Consider the following 19,134-nt stretch of genomic DNA (forward strand, 5'->3'; position numbering starts at 1 on the left):
GGAAGACTGACTGAGGTCTAACCTAGGGAATACAGGAATCCTAGAAAGACAGAGTTGAGAAAATTAAGGAGAAGCAGTAACTGAAAATCGCTGAGAATTTTCCAGAACTGATAAAGGACAGGAATATACAGATACAAGAAACATAATAAACCAAGGATGACACTCCTGTGTCTGGGTTTGGAGGAAATACCCAGTGACCAAGAAGGAGGGAAATCCAGCGGTGTGTGGTGCCAGCAGATGGCCTCATAGCACCCACCACCCCACTCCCACTTGAGAGCTGGAGAATTGCTTTGTCAATGTAAAAAGTAATAAAGACCAGGAGGGATTTGTTTAAAAAAAAAAAAAAGGATGATTTAAACATACACACAGTAATGCAACTGTGAAACACCAAAAATAAGGAGCAGTCAGAGAGAAAGGGTAGACTCTCTAAAAGGCAGGAGAAACAGATAACACACTTTTCAAAAACAGTAACTGGAGCAAAAAAAGAGTAAAATTATATCTTCAGAGTGAAAAACAAAACAGTCAACTTAAGAGTTATGTAAGGAGTAAAACTATCATATAAGAAAGAGAACAAAATAAAAATATTTTCCGATAAAAAAACCAAAAGATTGTTCATCACCAAGAGACCATCATCAAAGAAACACCTAGAACACAAAGCATTTCAGGAACAATGAAGAGGATCTCAGAATGTATACTTGAGAAGAAGAAATGGAAAGCCAAAAATAGTCAAAATTTGTAGGTAAAATAAACATTGTTCATATAAAATAATTAATGTAGGTTTTAAAAAGAGACAGCAGTAAATGTCAGGAGGGATATGATGAAAGTCAAAATGATCTATGGTCTCTGTAAATATATAGACTAACAGAATAGAAGCAGGAAATTGACCCACACATCAATGATGACAAGGTAATTCAATGAGGGGGAAAAATCACTGTAAAATTCAAAGGTAGGGCAGCCCCCGTGGCTCAGCGGTTTAGTGGCTCAGTGGTTTAGTGGCTCACGGGTTTAGTGCTGCCTTCAGACCAGGGCGTGATCCTGGAGATCAGGGATAGAGTTCCATATCAGGCTCCCTGCATGGAACCTGCTTCTCCCTCTTGCTATGTCTCTGCCTCTCTCTCTCTCTCTCTCTCTCTCTCTCTCTGTCTCTCATGAATAAATAAAATCTTAAAAAAATTTTTTTCAAGGGTAACCATTAAGAGAACTGAAAAACAAAGAATAAATTTCAAATCAATAAGGAGAGGAAAAGGAGGAGAAAAAAAGTCAATCCCCTCAAAAGAAGTAAAATTAGAAAGAACTTTATAAAAAGACAAAGAAATCATAAACAAGCCCATTTACATCAATTATCATAATGAATGTAAATAACTAACCTTTCTAGCTAAAAGACAAGAAATATCAGATTTTATTTAAAAAGAAAAGGAAAAAAGCAATCTAGTTAAATACAATTTTAAAAGATATTTGTAAAATACAAGCCTACAGATTCAAAGAAATCCTATTGAAATTCCACCTAGCTCTCTTGTAGAAACTGACAAGAGGATATCAAAATTTCCATTTCCATGTAAAGGACTAAAAAGAGCCAAAACAATTTTTAAAAAGAACAAAGTTGCAGGACTTCCCTCACATGGTTTTGAAACTTACAAGACCAGGTGGTAGTGGAATAGAGAGAGATTTATAGAACAATGAAATAAACCAGAGTCAGGAAATCAACCCATACACATATCAATGGTGACAAGGCAATTCAGTGAGGGAACAAACAGCTTTTTCAAACCACAGTGCTAGGCAGAGTTTCTCAACTTTAGCACTTTTCACATTGTGGACCAGATAGTTCTTGGCGAGGGGGGTGGGGCACAGGCATCCTATACACTGAAGGATATTTAGCAACATCCTTGGTTCTACCCACTAGATGCCAGAAGTATGCCTTCCTCAGTTTTGACAATGAAAAATGTCTCCAGACATTACTGAATGTTCTCTGGGGAGGCAAAATCGCTCTCAGGTGAGAATCATTATTCTAGAACTAGCTATCCATATGAAAGAAGAATGAATTTTGATCCAAACCTCACATCTTGCACCATAAAAACTTGAAATGGACATTCACATTATTGTTAAACCATAAAACACCTCAATCAGGGTTTCTCAACACAGGATTACTGACATTTTGGGCTGGATAATTCTTTGTTGTGGGAGATGTCATGTGCATTGTAGGATGCTTAGTAGCATTCCTGGCCTCTAGCCAATAGGTACCAGTAGCTTTCTGCCACTTGAGACAACCAAAAAGGTCTCCAGACATTTTAAAATCTATGGGGCAGGGACCCCTGGGTGGCGCAGCGGTTTAGTGCCTGCCTTTGGCCCAGGGCACGATCCTGGAGACCCGGGATCGAGTCCCACATCGGGCTCCCGGTGCATGGAGCCTGCTTCTCCCTCTGCCTGTGTCTCTGCCTCTCTCTCTCTCTCTCTCTCTCTCTCTCTCTGTGACTATGATAAATAAATAAAAATTAAAAAAAATTAAAAAAAAAATCTATGGGGCAGGGGTAAAGAAGTAAAAGTGATCCCAGATGAGAAACAGTTGGGGTCAGCAAAAATTTCTATGCTACAACACATGAAAGCACCAACCATAAAACATTTTGAAAAATGAGCATTAAAATTAAAATTCTGTTAGGAAACACTCTTAAAAACATGTCATAAACTAGGAGAAAACTACATATATAATAGACTTGTATTCAGAACATATAAAGAACTTTCAAGATTCAATAAAAATAAAAACCAATAAAATCAGTAAGAGATTTTAAAACGTCACTGCTCATTAGGGAAATGCAAACTAGAACCATAATGAGACACCACTACACACCTATGAGGTTGTTAAAATGTAAAAAGATTACCAATAGTTGGGAATGCAAACTGGTACAGCCACTCTGGAAAACAGTATAGAGGTTCCTCAAAAAGTTAAAATAGAACTACCCTAGGCCCCAGCAACTGCACTACCAAATATTTACCCAAAAGATACAAAAATACATATTCAAAAAGGTACATGCAACTTGATGTTTACAGCAGCATCATCAACAATAAGCAAACTGTGGAAAGAGCCCAAGGGTCTATTGACAGATGAATGGATAAAGATGTGGTCTGTGTGTATATGTGTGTGTACATATATATATGTATAGGAATATATATATATATATATATATATATATATATGGAATACTACTTAGTCATCAGAATGAGATTGTGCCATTTGCAATGATGTGGATGGAGCTAGAGTGTACTATGCTAAGCGAAATAAGTCACAGAAAAACAAATATCATATGATTTCACTTTTATGTGGAATTTAAGAAACAAAAACAGGTGAGCCTATAGGAAAGGGAAAAGAAAAAGGATGGGAAACAAACCACAAGAAACTCTTAATGATAGAGAACAAACTGAGGGTTGATGGAGGGATGTAGGTAGGGGATGAGTTAAATGAGTGATGAGTATTAAGAAGGGAACTTGTTATGATGAGCACTGGATGTTATATGTAAGTGATGAATTCCTAAAGTCTACTCCTGAAACCAGTATCACACTATTAGTTAACTAACTAGAATTCAAATAAAATTTTGAAAAAGAAAGAAAAAAAAGAATTACATGGGTTTGACCAAGGTCATCAATGGGGAAAAAGATGAAACTGGAGGTCAAAACTTTACTTTTTACTTTTCAAAAAAAAATTACCAATACTAAGTGCTAGCAAAAGCACAGAGCAACTGGAACTCTTATATATTGCTGATGAGTGTAAAATGGTACATCCATTATGAAAACGTCTGGCAGTTTCTAATAACATTGCCATATGATCTGGAAATTCTAACTCTAGTTCTTTACCCAAGAAGAATAAAAACACATGTTCCAAAAAAAAAAAAAACAACAACAAAAAAAAAAAAACACCTTGTGTAAGAATGCTCATAGTAGCTTTATTCATAATTGCCCCAAACTGAAAATAACACAAATGCCCATCAAGCGCTGAACTGATAAACCGATTTGGTATAATTGTACAATAAAACAAAAAGGAATAAAAAGGAGCACATTATGCATATTTGTGTCACTATAGATGAATCTCAAAAAAATGCTGAATCAAAGAAGCCAGACACAAGAATACACTGTGTGTGACTCAGTTTTGAAACTTTAGAAAAGGAAAATCTAATCCATGGAGACAGAAAAGCATACTGGTGGTTTCCTAGACCATGGATAGAAAGAGACATAGAGATCTTTCTAGTGTGACCAAAATATACTATGTCATGACTGTGGTCATGGTTACACAGGTATATGCACTTGTGAAAACTCAGTGACATGCACTTAAAATGGATCCTTATTAAATATGGCTTAAACAGGAAGAGCTTATTTAGTGTGTAATAACTGTATGCTCTAACAACATAAAGAACCACCTTTTTTTAAAAAAGGGAGAATAGGGAGAACATCTAAAAATTTTTTTCAAATACTTTTCAGTATTTTTTTTTTTTTTTAAGATTTTACTTATTCATAAGAGACAGAGAGAGAAAGAGGCAAAGACACAGGTAGAGGGAGAAGCAGGCTCCATGCAGGGAGCCCAATGTGGGACTTGATCCCAGAACTCTGGGATCACACTCTGAGTCAAAGGCAGACATTCAACCGCTGAGACACCCAGGCGTCCCAGCTTTCAGTATCCTATTGACTGATTGCCCTGTTATTCTAAGGTTGTTGCATGTGGTATAAAGTGAGACACATGTGATATTTTTTCTCTAAATAAATATTTCCTAGCTTCATCTACTGAAATATTCCCAAAACAATGACCAATCCAGGAACAATGAGCATCCCCAATACCCAGACTGTAGTCTTGAAATACCACTTCCCACTGGAAGAAACAAAGGCTCCGGGAAATGGCTGATTCCAGAGTTGAAACAGGAAATGTACAAAACAAGCCTCAAAGACTACCACAAAGACTCAAAAAGACTCAAAAGCCTTATGAAGAGCTGTCATCGGCTAAAGCTGGTATTATCTGAGCTTCAAAAAGGGTAATTACAGTGGACTAAAACCCATAATATTTTTAAAAAAGAAAACACTGATCAATATTGGAATAAATTTTTTTTTCAAAACTGGCATATAAAGGGAAAGAATCTAGCATTTTTTTCTACTACATGAATTAGGAAACCACATAGATGAGTGAAAAAATATCTTAATAAAATTTTTCCAATAAATACAAATAAATGATGCAACTAGAACCCTACAATTTTGTAAGCCCAAGTGAATGAATACACCTAGGCATCGAACATGAACACCTGCAACTACCACAAAAAAGAAACAATCAGACGTTATGTGCCACCTGATAAAGAAAACAACATCTATGTGTTAAATCCATTTGGCGAAGACTAATTCTGATCAAGCTTCCAGATCCCATCAATAATTTGTAAAAAACATAGAGAAATGAGGAACATGTTGAATATCACCATTTGAATAAGCAATCATCAAAATCTAGACTGTGGGAAACTTTACAAGTCAAATGACCCAAGTTCTTGAAAAGATAAAGTTTAAGGGAAAGAAAGGAATTGAGGAATTATAGTTTATTCATATAATAATGCACAGAAATGAGAATGAATGAACTATAACTACACACATACATGCATATGAATCTTACAAACATGAGTGAAGGAATAATTCTGTTCACATAAAACTCAAAAACAGGTAAAAGTGAGCTCAGAGAACTACCAAAATAAAGGAAATGGAAATTGCCAACACCAAACTGTGACAGTGATTAGTTCTTCAAGGAGAGAGAATGTTCTATTAGGAGGGATACACAGGGAGCTTCTAGGATAGTGGTAATGTTTTATTTCTTGACTTGGAAGAGAGTTACGGGCAGCCCTGGTGGCTCAGCGGTTTAGTGCTGTCTTTAGCCCAGGGACTGATCCTGGAAACCTGGGATCGAGTCCCATGTCGGGCTCGCTGCGTGGAGCCTGCTTCTCCCTCTGCCTGTGTCTCTGCCTCTCTCTCTCTCTCTCTCTCTCTCAGGAATAAATAAATAAAATATATATTTTTTAAACGTTAAAAAAAAAAGGAGGAGAGTTACATGGGTATTCACTATATAATTATTTGTTAAGCCATATATATATTTGTTTTACATACTTTTCCATAAACATATTGCATTTCACAATATAAAACTGAAATTTTAAAACACTAAAAAAATCAGAAAAATATCAGTGAACCTTTAGGGTAGAGATGTAAAATGTAAATTAGACAAAATAGGCTGCCGAGTCAATCTGACTAAAAAACAAGACTTAATGCTGATTGTTGGCTATCAAATTGTGTACTTTGCTAATAAACACTTTAATATTCACTAAATAATTGCAATGAGCACTTGAGAACTTAATTGCATGTCAAGCATTATTCAGTTATTAGGAACAAAGCAGTGCACCTATTTATGTATAGGTGTTGCAAAGGACAATAAAAAAGAGTAAAATAAAACATGGTAAAAGGAACCCTGAAAGTGATGCTATTTGTTTTAGGATAATTAGGGATATCTTGATAGTTCGTATCTGAAGATAGACTTATAGAAATCAAGGAACTAATCCATGCGTTTATCTGGGGAACAGCTTGCCAGAAAGATGGGAAGAGCCAAGAACCTTAAGGCAGGATCATGCTTGGAGTTTTCAAGTAGCACAAAAAGGTCAGTAGGCTGGAAAAGAACAACTGAGGAAGATATGTAGAAGATGAAAGAGGCTGGGGGCAGGGAGGAGTTGAGGGAGTGAGATCATGTAGGGCATTGTACAATTTTGTAAAGACCCTCTCTTTCTGAGTAAACTGAGAAAACATTTTAAATCAATGATACGAGGGGATGTGATTTATGTTTTATTTATTTTTAAAGATTTTATTTATTTATTCATGAGAGAGAGAGAAAGAGGCAGAGATATAGGCAGAGGGAGAAGCAGGCTCCATGCAGAAAGCCCAATGTGGGACTTGATACCAGGAGCCAAAGGCAAGACGCTCAACCGCTGAGCCATCCAGGCATCCCTGGTTTACATTTTAAAACCATTATTCTGGTCCCTTCAAAGCCACTATTAAAATAAGAATAGCTACAATTACTTCTCCACAGGGAAAAATATGACCCTTGGTTTAAGTATCATATGCAGGTTCAGAGAAAATAAAAATGCAATTCTTCCTTTTATTTAGAAGAATCACTCTTCTGGTTCATATTAATAGCAAAATTTTACCTTAAAAAGTATTTAAAAAAATGGTAAAACTAATATCCTGTCTTGCGCCCAATTATAGTGACCAGTTTTGTTTTGTTTTGTCTTAATTGTGGTAAAATACACATACACTTACTACCTTAATTTTTACATGGAGAGTGCAACACTGTTAAGTATCACACTGTTGTATATAATAACTAATTTTAAAAACTAAAAAAAATTCAGACTGGTGTTGGTGTTTGTAGATAAACTAATACAATAATATATATTAGTATTTATTATTTAAGTAGTGTATTCTGAATCTCTCATAGACCCACTGAATGATGGTAGGGCACAAAGTATAGTGATTTACATGCTTTGCTTATACATTTGCATGAATAATCTAAGTACCAGAAAATGAACTCACAGTTTAGAAATTCTTATTTATGGCTAGTTACCATGAAGATAATGAAAACAAATTTATGTGACTAAATACGAAATGACCATTCAGATTTTTAATGACCAAGGTAACTCCTTAAACATTCATTCTCTCACAAGGGAAATCAGTGCATCAGATCAAACCATCCATTTGAGTAAAATCTAATTCAAATTTGGTAGTTGGATCAGTTAAAAAAAAAAAAAAAGACACCAAATGTTAATATATTACAGTATATGATTTTGAGGTGCTAGAATTTCCATTATTAAAATACACGATGAATAAATGACCCACACACAATTTGGTTTCTGAATTAATAATACTGATATTTTTATATAATTTTCACAGGATCATCACATGTTTGAAAATGCTGTTATTGCCTACTACTTGGCAGTTTAAATAAATGATTTTTTTTTACCTCTGTGAAGAGACGAGCATCATCAGAAAGCAGATTATAATCCTGTGCACATTTCTTTGCAGAATTCTGCAAAAACTTTAGGAATTCAGTAACTTCTTCATTCACATGTTTTTTCATATCCTGATTTTTAAAAAAGTAGACATATCTTGGAATAAGAAGTATGACTGAAAACAATCACTTCTCAGTCACTGTTCTAATAATTTGTATTTAAAGACTAAAATATCATATCCAAAGCAGAAATCAGAGAAATAGTAAACATTATTATATAATAATGACAAACTCGTCATTAAAAACTCCACAATGTATATAAATCTCAAATCACTATGTGTAACACTTGAAACTAATACAACATTGCATATCAACTACACTTCGATTTAAAAAAAAAAATCCTAAACTCTGTAAAAATAGAAGAGCAAATGACTAATATTATACTACCTATTTAGGAATTAATACACTTTTTCATAAAATGCTCTCAACATAAAAAAGACAAACATTCAAATGGAAAAAATGTGCAAAGAACATGAATAGGCAAGTTACAAAAGAAATAAAAGTGGCTTAAAAACACATGGAAAAGGCTTATTTTCATTAGTAAATTAATGTGAATTAATATAAAACAAGGCATCACCATTTTTTTCCATATCAAAATAGAGGCTAAAAGGTAATATGCAGTGGTAGTGAAGATATTATTTTTTTAAAGAAAACCTTCATGCAATAGTGGTATATACAAATTGGCTTACACTTATTGCAGAACAATTAACTGTGTAAGTGCATATCAAAGGCTTAAAAACATGTATAGTTTTTGATCTGGCAATTATATTTTTAAAAGTTTATCTTAAGGAAACAATTATAGATGTGAACAAAGAGTTTGCAACCAAGATGTTCAACACAGCATTATTTATATAACTGAGTACTTGAAACTACTAATTAATTAAAAAAAACTTAAAATTGGCTCAATGATCAAGGTAAAATTGTTCTGCTAGTACATAAGATGAACTGGAGTGAAATATGCTCAGAACCAGAGAAAAATGCCTGAAGTATAATAGAACCAACAAAAGAATGAAGCACCAATGCTTTGTCAATTAAACTTAAATTTTTCATTTTTGTTAATACATTGCACCTAAAAACATAAAAGCAAAGTTAAAATATTTGAGCACTGGGTGTTATAATATATATTGGCAAACAGAACTCCAATAAAAAAATATACATATAAAAGAAAAAAATTTCTAAAAAAAATAAATACTGTTTACTGAAACTGAAGAATAGAATACATACCAAGTACTGCAAGTAGTCATTTTTATTTATTCCAACAGCTTTGGAATTTGCAGGAATTTTTGCGTATTTAACCAACAAGTCCACATAACTCCTCTGCTCTCTCTGTGAGAAACGAGAGAAACGAGGATAAGGAACTCTTGGTTTTGGAAGAAGAATCATTCCAACTGTGGTTTTAACTTTTTCCTTTGCTTGAGTTGCTGAACTAACTGCCGGCTCATTTTCTACAGAACTTGCTGAGGCATTCAAATTTTCTCCTATACGTCTGGAAAAAAAAATACAATTTACAAATATGTGCTTTTCACATGAAGATTACTATCATGGAACTTCATGATTCTCAATCACCAGGGAGAATATAGCGTGATTAACATAGTAAATTCTAGATTATTATCTAACTCTGCCACCTGCATTTTGATGTTTAGCCATTTGGTGTAAATTAAGTATTCTGCAGGATAGGATCACATTACAAGTTTACCTTCCATTATCTGACAGAGAGGGAGAGGCAAAATCCTTAGACAAGTTATTCAATTTGGAACTTTTCCCCCTTTATTCAACAAGGGAAAACTGTTCTTGCCAATTATAGATGCAGGTATTTCCTGTTCACCTTTTTTATAATGCAAGTTGTTTTCAAAAGCTTAAATTCAGTAAGCTATGTCAGTTAATATGTTGAACAAAAGCCACTAAAAGCAGGATATGCTTAGGTCACAGGTTCACAAACTGAGATTCTAAATTTTCTAGTTTCCTTTAATTATCTCAAAATTTAAAAAGAAAATTCCAACACTGCATGCCATGTTTTACGGAAGCAATAGTGGTTTTAGAAAAGTTGTACAATCCTCTATCACTCATACATGGCTGAGACCATGGAAATGCCTTTATGCTTTGAATGAATGCAAAAGAGGAAATCTGGCATATCATAATGAAATGCACTATAGGGGAAAGTAATAACTAGAGAACCTGTTATCATAGTTGTTTATGAAACGATACCCCCAATTTCTTTAAAAAAAAATACCTTTCTGCACCAGTGAGATACATGAATACAAAGTTCTTATCTTGTTCATAATCTGTTGCTATTCCTAGTATTCAGTTATAGTAATCTACATTTTTAAGAAGGGAATTTTAAAGTATACAAATACATAACCGAACACAACTATACTTTCTTAGCCTTCACAATTCTAATTACCACCACAGTAATTGTTCCCTCTCATTTAGTTCCAAATTAAACAACAGTAGCATAAGTAGAAGGTAAACTAACGAGAAGGATGGAGGTGTTCATTCATTCATCTCCCCATTTGTTAATATTTACTAAGTGACTACCTTGTGCCAGCCTTATGCCAGAAACTGGGGAACAATATAGTCTTTATTCTCTAAAACTTTACAATTAAGTGGATCAAACAAATGAATGGGGAAGAAAGTAAGTATGTATATTAATACAGTGTAATGGCAGCCTATGGCAACCTCAGGTTTCCAAACTGAACTTACTGAATAGGTGACCATGAATCCTACGGATAACCTGATCAGGGATTAAGAGGGAGACTGGGGAGGGGCAAGAAATATTCAGAGCTGTGGTTCTCAATCATGACAGCATTAATTTCTTCGGGGAATTTGAGAAAAATATGGCAGCATCTGGGTTGTCACGAAAGAAGGGGATAATTAAAGGCACGTAGAGGTGAGGAATACTAGCTGCTTGGATTGTAATGTATGAAAATATACTGCCCAACTTTCAAAGGTCCCTTTAGGCTTTCTCTTACCATATACAAATATATCTGGTCTCTTATCATTTATCCTAACAATACATTTTATTCTCTTTTAGTTTTACGATTCTTCTATGGCACAGTTTACATTAACCTCTCTTAAATCCAATCTTGTTCATTTTAGCTGGTGCATCCGACTACTTCATTATATCTTCTAGTGTAGCAGTATCCATGCACTTACATATCCAATTATATAAATTATTTCCTTTGATTTCACATTTATATATCTACGACACTTTAAAAATATATTGTCTGTGGCTATTTTTAGCTATGAATTTTAATTCAGGTAGTAAAGGAAGTATCTTATTTTTCATAAATATTTGTTATGAAAAAGCCTGATCAGGCTGAGAATTATCAATTTAGATCAGTGTCTGGACAAAGAGTGAGTCTCACTCAAAACTACTGAAAATTTGTTTTAGATCAGCTTTATAATGCTAGAATAATTATGTTAAAAATGCCAAAATTCTTAGAAAAAAACTTAGGGCCCCAAAATAAGGCAAAATATCCAACCCCACTCTTTTAGAGCTAAACTAAAAATGGAAAACTAATCAAGAGACCTCGTTAGTGAATGGGAAAATAACTTTGGAAATTAAAATAAGGATGTTTAGGTGGCTCTGAAAATAATACAGGTGAAAGAAGACATACTTAGCTACTAAAGTTTCTCCAATAACTGTATAAAAATAAGCATATTTTAGGTTAACAAAATGAATATTAACTGCTGATCTTGAGAGAAATGTATTACAGCAAATTGATTTCTCACTAGAAAATGTCTTGAGAGCTATTCAAACCTAACAGTATTGTGTCCGCAACTCTTAACAATACTGCTTCACAGCTGTCTCTCTGAATATGAGAACATGTCTGTCCTTGTGGCACAAACTGGCAAATTTAATTAAGCTGCTGCAGCAACAAGATGCTGACTCAGATATGCCAGAGTAGGAATGTCAAGAAATTCTAGCAGTTTAAATTGGCTACATTCAGCAAAGAATGAAATGGCAGCACATCAAGATCATTTCCGTGTGCAGTGCTGTCAAAATCTTCATCAGGGTGCAAGCCAAAAGCATCTGACAGGGTTTCTCTATCCACATTTACAGCATTATATTTTATTTTAGTTGATGGTTTGAAGTTTTCCCCCTTCATTTTGTCAACCACCCATTCTCCTTTTTTAAAGTTTCTAAAAAAAAAAAAAAGAAAAAAAAAAGCGTATTTCAAACTTTTAGTTTCCAATGCTTTAAGTCTACTGGTTTGGGTGGCTTCAAGTAGTATTTGGAAATGGTGCTTCTAGCCTCCGTCTAAAGTCTACCTGTACCTCCTGAATTCGACTTATACTTTTCTTTATTAAACATGTTAAAATTTCATAATTTTTATTTGAAGCTATTTTCCCCCTTGTGGGCTTAAAACCCAGTTAGAAGTATATACAACAGAAAGTTAATTTTTTTATTTTATTTTTTTAAAGATTTTTATTTATTTATTCATAAGAGACACAAAGAGAGAGAGGCAGAGACACAGGCAGAGGCAGAAGCAGACTCCATGGAGAGAGCCCAATGTGGGACTCGATCCTGACACTCCAGGATCATGCCCTGGGCCAAAGGCAGGGGCTAAACCACTGACCCACCCAGGGATCCCCCACAACTGAAACTTTAATTTAAAAAAAGGTAAATGTTTACCTTCCAGTAGAGGGAGAAGGGTTGAATAAAAACTTCCTATTGTAGAAAGCAGAGTAATCAGAAGTATCAATATTTTCCCAAATATGTTAGAGGACACAAAACCCACAAAATTAGGGTTAATCAAAATTTTTCACTTTTCCTAATTTTTCCATCAAGAAAATATCTGTAAATTAATAGTCTGAAAATCCATTCCTTACTGTAATAAAACTTTATAAAATTTAACATGAGCAAAAAAGAAATACATGAAATCAATGCCTCAAGTCTTTATTTTTTTACGCCAAAAGGTAAATTATACTAATAAATTATTTTGTGTTATGCAGAAATCTAAAGAAAAACAAGCATATTCTAAGAAGAAAATACTTTAGAAGTTGTACTCAACTGCCAGCAAGATGCCCTCTCCCTTACATAATTCAGACTATAACCCACATAGGACATGCTGACTAGAACTAAACTTGAAAAGAACCATTAAAATAATTAAGGAGCAGTGGCAGGATGAAGAGTAATACTAAAAATTTTTAGTCCAAAAAGATGAAGGCTGAGATAAAAGTACATAAAATGGTGAGAAGCTTTTAAGATACATGGTCATTTTACCTTTAGAAAAACGTAAAGATATACATCTTTGTCCTCCTTTTCCAGGAGACTAGATTTGGTAGGCATTCTTTAATTCAAATAAACAATGGCAATTCTTTATTTGATAATAAGTTTTAAGAAATCAAAAAAAGAAATTAAGTTATCCTCACGAAATGGTACAGTCGAATAACAAAATTACCTTAAAAAATCCATAGATGCATTTATATGGGATCTACTCAACTTTCTATAGGTGATATAAGCAAAAACATTATAATTATGCTCCCAGGCAAGAATGTTCCTTTTAAAATTGCCTCTTTACTTCGAACCTCTGCTTGCTTTTTTTTTTTTTTTCTCTGCTTGCTTTTATATGAACTTATTTATTCATCTGGTGAATCAAAAAGGCACTTCAAAAAATGTTTTTAATGGTAATCTGGCAGTATCTATCAAAATAAAAAACATATGCATACCTTCTCTTATAGGAATTTATCATACTTATATCAGCATATGTATAAAAAGGATGCTCAATGTTTATAATAGGAAAGGAATGGAAACAACCGAAATGAATATCAATGGAGTCATTTAATTGATTCCACAGACATCCTTAAAGGTTCAGATTCAAAAGTATGGGTTGAAAGTACAAAATCAGTATTTCTTAAAAGCTCCAAAGAGTATAATGAGCCAGAATGGTAAGCCTGAAAATGAAGATGGCACAAGAGACTGAGAAATGTCACCATAACCAGAAAACTAGGAGAGTAAGAGATCTTCATAGTTGAGAAGTCACTGATGATCTTAAGAGGAGCAGTTTGTTTTTTTGTTTTTAAAGATTTTATTTATTTATTCATGAGAGGCAGAGAGAGACAGAGAGAGAGAGAGAGAGAGAGAGGCAGAGACAAAGGCAGAGGGAGAAGCAGGCTCCATGCAGGGAGCCTGATGTAGGACTTGATCCCAAGTCTCCAGGATCACACCCTGGGCTGAAGGCAAGTGCTAAACTGCTGAGCCACCCAGGGATCCCAAGAGGAGTTGTTTTAATAGACCAGTGAGGATGGAGACCAGATTGGAGTGGGGTTCAGTGAAAGCAAATGCAGTGGGAAGTGTTTTATCCTGTTTTATTAATCCATTCTCCCAAGTTATCTTTTGAGTAGAGAGTTTAATTCATTTAAAGTAATTACTGACAAGGAAGGACTTATTATTGTCATTTTGTTAAACGTTTTTTATATGTCATAATTTTTTGTCCCTCACTTCCTCCCAGATATATAAGTTTTTAAAGAAATCTAAGTACAAACAATACAAAAGGGAAGAAAGTAACATGGATGGAGTCCAGGGATTGTAACAGGAAAAACTTGAGTACCTTTAAACACTGATTAAGAGAAAATGAAAATATAGGAGTAGGAAGAGATGCTAATTGACAGGATACTGAGGAAGGCAGGAACAGATACGGACCCATTCCATACACAGGCTGGAAATATTCTTCCTCAATTGCAAAATGAGTGGAGAAAGGATGAAAGTAAATATTGGGCTCCTCTAGAGAAGCTCCCCAATTCCTCACTTGGCGTATTTACAGTCCATTCTAGTAAACTCAATTACTTGGTTTGAAGACTCATCCACAACAGAATAGAAACAGCCAATCACAAAAGAAAGAAGAGCTGTTATGGGCAGGCAAACAGTAGGAAGGGACAATTATCACTGAATAGGCATGTTCATACCAGAAAGGAAAAAAATCTCCAGCAATTTGTCAGTATCTATTAAGATATAAAAGGCATATGCCATCTAACCAAACAATTCAATAATCTTATAAACATTACAAGAATTTCATCAATGTATTGTTTATAATTACAAAAAAAGAGGACCACATTTGGCAATATTGGACTAGCTAAATTAATGAAAACTATATATATGAAGTACTATGCAACAGTTAAGATTAAAACACGTAGAGGCATGGAAAGATACATGAAATATTATTTTAAATGAAAAAAAGGAACTGCAAAACAGTTTTATAGTATTTTCTGTTATTTATAATATGATCCCTTTTTTTTCTTTTTAAATTTTTATTTATTTATTTGAGAGAAAGAGAGAGACATATAGCAACAGAAGGTATAAGCAGGGAGGAGAGGGAGAAGCAGGCTCTCTGCTGAGCAAGGAGCCCAATGCAGGGCTGGATCCTAGAACCTTGAAATCTTGACCTGAGCTGAAGGCAGATGGTTAACTGACTGAGCCACTCAGGCACTACCTCCCATTTTTGTCTTTATATTGGTGTGGAGAAAGGTCCAAAAAGATTTATACACACACATGCACATACATCAAAGACTAGTCATCCTTGGGTACTGGGTTCTTCCATTTTCTAATTCTTACATTTTTATAATTTGAATTTTAATAGTGGATACAGATATAAAACTTCAACTGCCAGAAAAATAACAATCAAATGTGAAAATAAATAACCAAATAAATAAATATATTACCTGTTAGATAAAACATATAGTTCTTTTAAACTTGGAGCCATGGAATGGTCTTTATAATTTTCTTGAGAGAAAAATGTCTTAAGGCCATTTTTGGGGGAAACATCCCTGTGAAACAAAGTTATTTATTTACATTTGACAATTCAAAATCTCATGCTAGACTAAGTAGCCGTAATGGTACAATTGTAGTTTACAACTACATGCCCCTTACAGCCCCTTTCCCAGACAATCACCTCTTAATAATTTTAATTTCACATATCAGATGTCTGAGTTTAGATGTTTTACTTGACTGGCTTTTAGCCTAGGCTCTTTCTGAAATTCCCCAGCTCAAATAATCAGCCTTGCTTTTTCCTTTAATATTTGATTAAATGTCAGAGATACTTAAGAGTTAAAGATAGAACAGACTGAAGTACAATTAAGAGTCTGTCAGGATCAGGGCTCACCTCAGGCTCTGTGGCATAACATGAAGATGTTTGGCTGCTGAAAGAAAATGCTTCTCAACTTAGTTTTGTTTCATGCATTATTGCACCAGGCCACAAGACACTACAAAGACTGAATATCCTACCTATTGTCATTAACTTGGCAAATGTGACAAATGGTGTGCCTCTGCTAAAACCACTTCAAAGGTCTTATATGATTTTCCACAACATCATAATTAGAGACTAAGATATTACAGTCACACTTTCCATATAAGAAGGATCCAATAAATGCTGGTTGAAGGAATTAAGAACAGTGAGAACCATAATCTAGAAAGGACAAACATTATTAGGATTCTATGGGAAAAGGTAGTTCCAAGGGCAACAATACTGTGCAAAAACTGTAAACTACATTTGGTTTCACAATGTCAATGGTGTTTAAGAGCATCTGTGCTGTATCTGAACACCTTCTTTATGACAATGAGCATAAATGTATACACCTTCTAAAACTTAAAATAGAACAATCTATTAAATGATAACTTCTGGATGCCCCATTCCCAAAATAGGAAATCTTAGCTTTTGCCCCATACTCATTTCTTACTGTTTTTAAAAGTATTTATAGAAAAGATAAATAAACAAAACAAAAACAACTACAATTAAAGTATAAATGGTAAAAATTAGGATGTCTTACTTGCTATGCACCAGTAATAATTTCCTATTACCGTACTGTATCTGTCAAAGCTCATTAAATTATAAGGTTTTTGCTTGTAATACAAAAACTAACTCATGGACTCCAGGACAGTGAGCAACTTGGGAAGCACTGCTTGCAATAAAAAAATACTTATGGAGCTCATACTGATTGAATCTTATGAGTCAGGTACTATTTAAATCACCTCTGTAATCTCTCCTAACTTTAGTATTCTCTTTGGCTAGCAAAGGGTGGATGCTCAGTACATTTGTATTAAATTGACCTAAAGCAGCACATGTATTAGATTCCTACAAAACCACACTTAACGAGTCATACATTTCTAAAACACAGTCTATGCATTTATAATATCACTCGATATAGATTCTAACATAACAAAATGAAGCTTGTCTATTCTTAAAGAGGGCTTTTCTATTACTTGTACAGAAATGGGCAAGGTTATCGGGCACAAGAAAATTCCAGCTTCTCTTCTTCACTAAGACACCAAAAATAAATAATAAATACATGATGGAGTTATACCTACTAGCCAGCTGGGTGATGGATTATTGTCATTTTAGGAGGGTAACTGCAATCAGCTAGACCTCAAAAGTGTTCAGTATGTGAAGGTAAGACTGGGGTTATGTTCTGAGCCATCAAATTTGTTACCTTTCTATTTCTTCCAAATCTCTCCACGCCGGAAACCCTCCTTTCATAATCCAGCCACCAGTCCCACTTCACTCCTCTTTAGATTACCAACAGATGTGACTCACCAGTTCAGCCTTGGTTCCCCCATGGCCATCATGGAGCTCATATTCCTAGATTTCTGCTTCACTCTAGCTCACAGTTCTGCTGCCTGGCAGTGCGGGCTCCAGAGGGACGCAGGATTTCTCCAGAATCTACACTCAAGTGAGGAAAAACAGAAGGTCAAGATCAAAAGCAGAGGGCTGGCTGGGCCAAGGGGCCAGGTGTGAACCTGGAACACCTGCCCTCCACTGACAGGGACACACCTAAAACAGAGCGCAGCACGCGGAGGGCTATTCCCAAGGTTCTTTGTACCAGAACAGCAATGCTGATGCAGGAGCCCTTCTTCTCCTTCGAACTTAACTCCAGTAAATAACCTAACTCTCAGGACACTCATTGTGGAAAAGGGAGTCCAAACACAATGCTGTTCTCGCTGCTGACAGAACTAGATCACCCAAGGGGACGGGGCTCTAAGTCTTGACCCTGCTCCCCTCCATTCCCTTACTGGCCCAAATAAACCTGGCTTCCGTTTTCCCAGCCATACGCGGTTATGGGGCAGATTCCGCCAGAGACGCCCTGGATATCAAGAATCTTAAAATAAATAAATAAATAAATAAATAAATAAATAAATAAATAAATAAATAAATAAATAAATAAATAAATAAATAAAATAAAAATAAATAAATAAATGGCCACTTTTGAGGACACTGAGGTCCAGGGGACTTGAATGACATTTCACAGACTCCAACAGAGGCGGTCGCCAGGGCTGCACATCGGACCTGACCCCTCCTCCAGGGTTCTGTGCTGCCCGGGTCACCGCGAGCGGACTGACGAAGCGCCACGTGAGACACTAACAGTCCAATTTGCAAGTCGGACTCTCGGTCCCCGCCGCCCCCCCCAACCCCCCGCCCAAGCCACCTCTGTCGCATTAGGACCCTCTGGGGCTGGGTAGGGAGGGAGAGCCGATGAAGACAAAAGGGATGTGGCTGAGGGAAAGGGGGCGGAAGGAGAAATAAGGTTCCAGTAAGGTGAGTAAAGGGGGGAGGGGTACGCGCCAACACCAGGCGCGGAGGGTGCTGGCCCGGCCGCGGGGGCCGCCATGTTCCCTCCTCCCGCCCGTCACGAGCGTGCCCGCCTGCGAGGAAGCGCCCTCCCTTCCGCGTCTGGGCTGCAGAGCAGCCTTTCCGCCCACCTCGTGGTCCGCGGCGGCTCTGGCCTGGGCCGCGGCCCCCGCTCCACACATGCTCCACCCCACTCCTCACTCTGTCGCGCGCGTCCGCGGAAGGCCGTATTTAAAGGACGTGGCCGCGCCGCCTCGGCCCTGCGTAATGACGTCACGGGCGACGCCGCGGGCGGGGCCGGTGCTCCCGTCCCTCGGATGCTCCCGGGTGCTCTGCCTGGAAAGCGCGAGGGCCGCCTTGCCGGGACTTGCCCCGCGGAAGGGACTCGAGGCTTGTGTCGTCCTAGAAAGTCCCCGACCTCGAGGGAATAGTGATGGGTCAAAAGAGGGACGCGCGACAAGTACAGTCTAAGACCCCAGCAGAGCTGGTTATGATCTGGGGCAAAATATCTTTAGT

General features: G+C 36.1%; 1 protein-coding gene across 12 annotated transcripts in view; it reads right to left on the minus strand.

Moving 5' to 3' along the window:
- The window catches only part of ICE2 (interactor of little elongation complex ELL subunit 2), a 65,215-nt gene extending 46,330 nt beyond the window's left edge, over nucleotides 1–18,885 (minus strand). For 6 of the 12 annotated variants that reach the window (XM_072808907.1, XM_072808903.1, XM_072808905.1 and 3 more), the window contains exons 1-5: nucleotides 18,750–18,885; nucleotides 17,587–17,712; nucleotides 15,719–15,823; nucleotides 9,281–9,542; nucleotides 8,009–8,128 (exon numbers count right to left, since the gene is read on the minus strand). In XM_072808907.1, the coding sequence (XP_072665008.1) occupies nucleotides 8,009–8,128; nucleotides 9,281–9,542; nucleotides 15,719–15,823; nucleotides 17,587–17,627 (528 nt within the window). In that variant the 5' untranslated portion in view covers nucleotides 17,628–17,712; nucleotides 18,750–18,885. Of the gene's footprint in view, nucleotides 1–8,008; nucleotides 8,129–9,280; nucleotides 9,543–15,718; nucleotides 15,824–17,586; nucleotides 17,713–17,823; nucleotides 18,103–18,749 lie in introns of those variants that run through there. The other 6 variants (XM_072808912.1, XM_072808910.1, XM_072808902.1 and 3 more) reach the window with 5 other exon arrangements.
- Between the last annotated feature and the right edge of the window lie 249 nt (nucleotides 18,886–19,134).

This window comes from Canis lupus, chromosome 32 (genome assembly GCF_048164855.1).
Source record: "Canis lupus baileyi chromosome 32, mCanLup2.hap1, whole genome shotgun sequence".
Classification (NCBI taxonomy): Eukaryota; Metazoa; Chordata; class Mammalia; order Carnivora; family Canidae; genus Canis; species Canis lupus.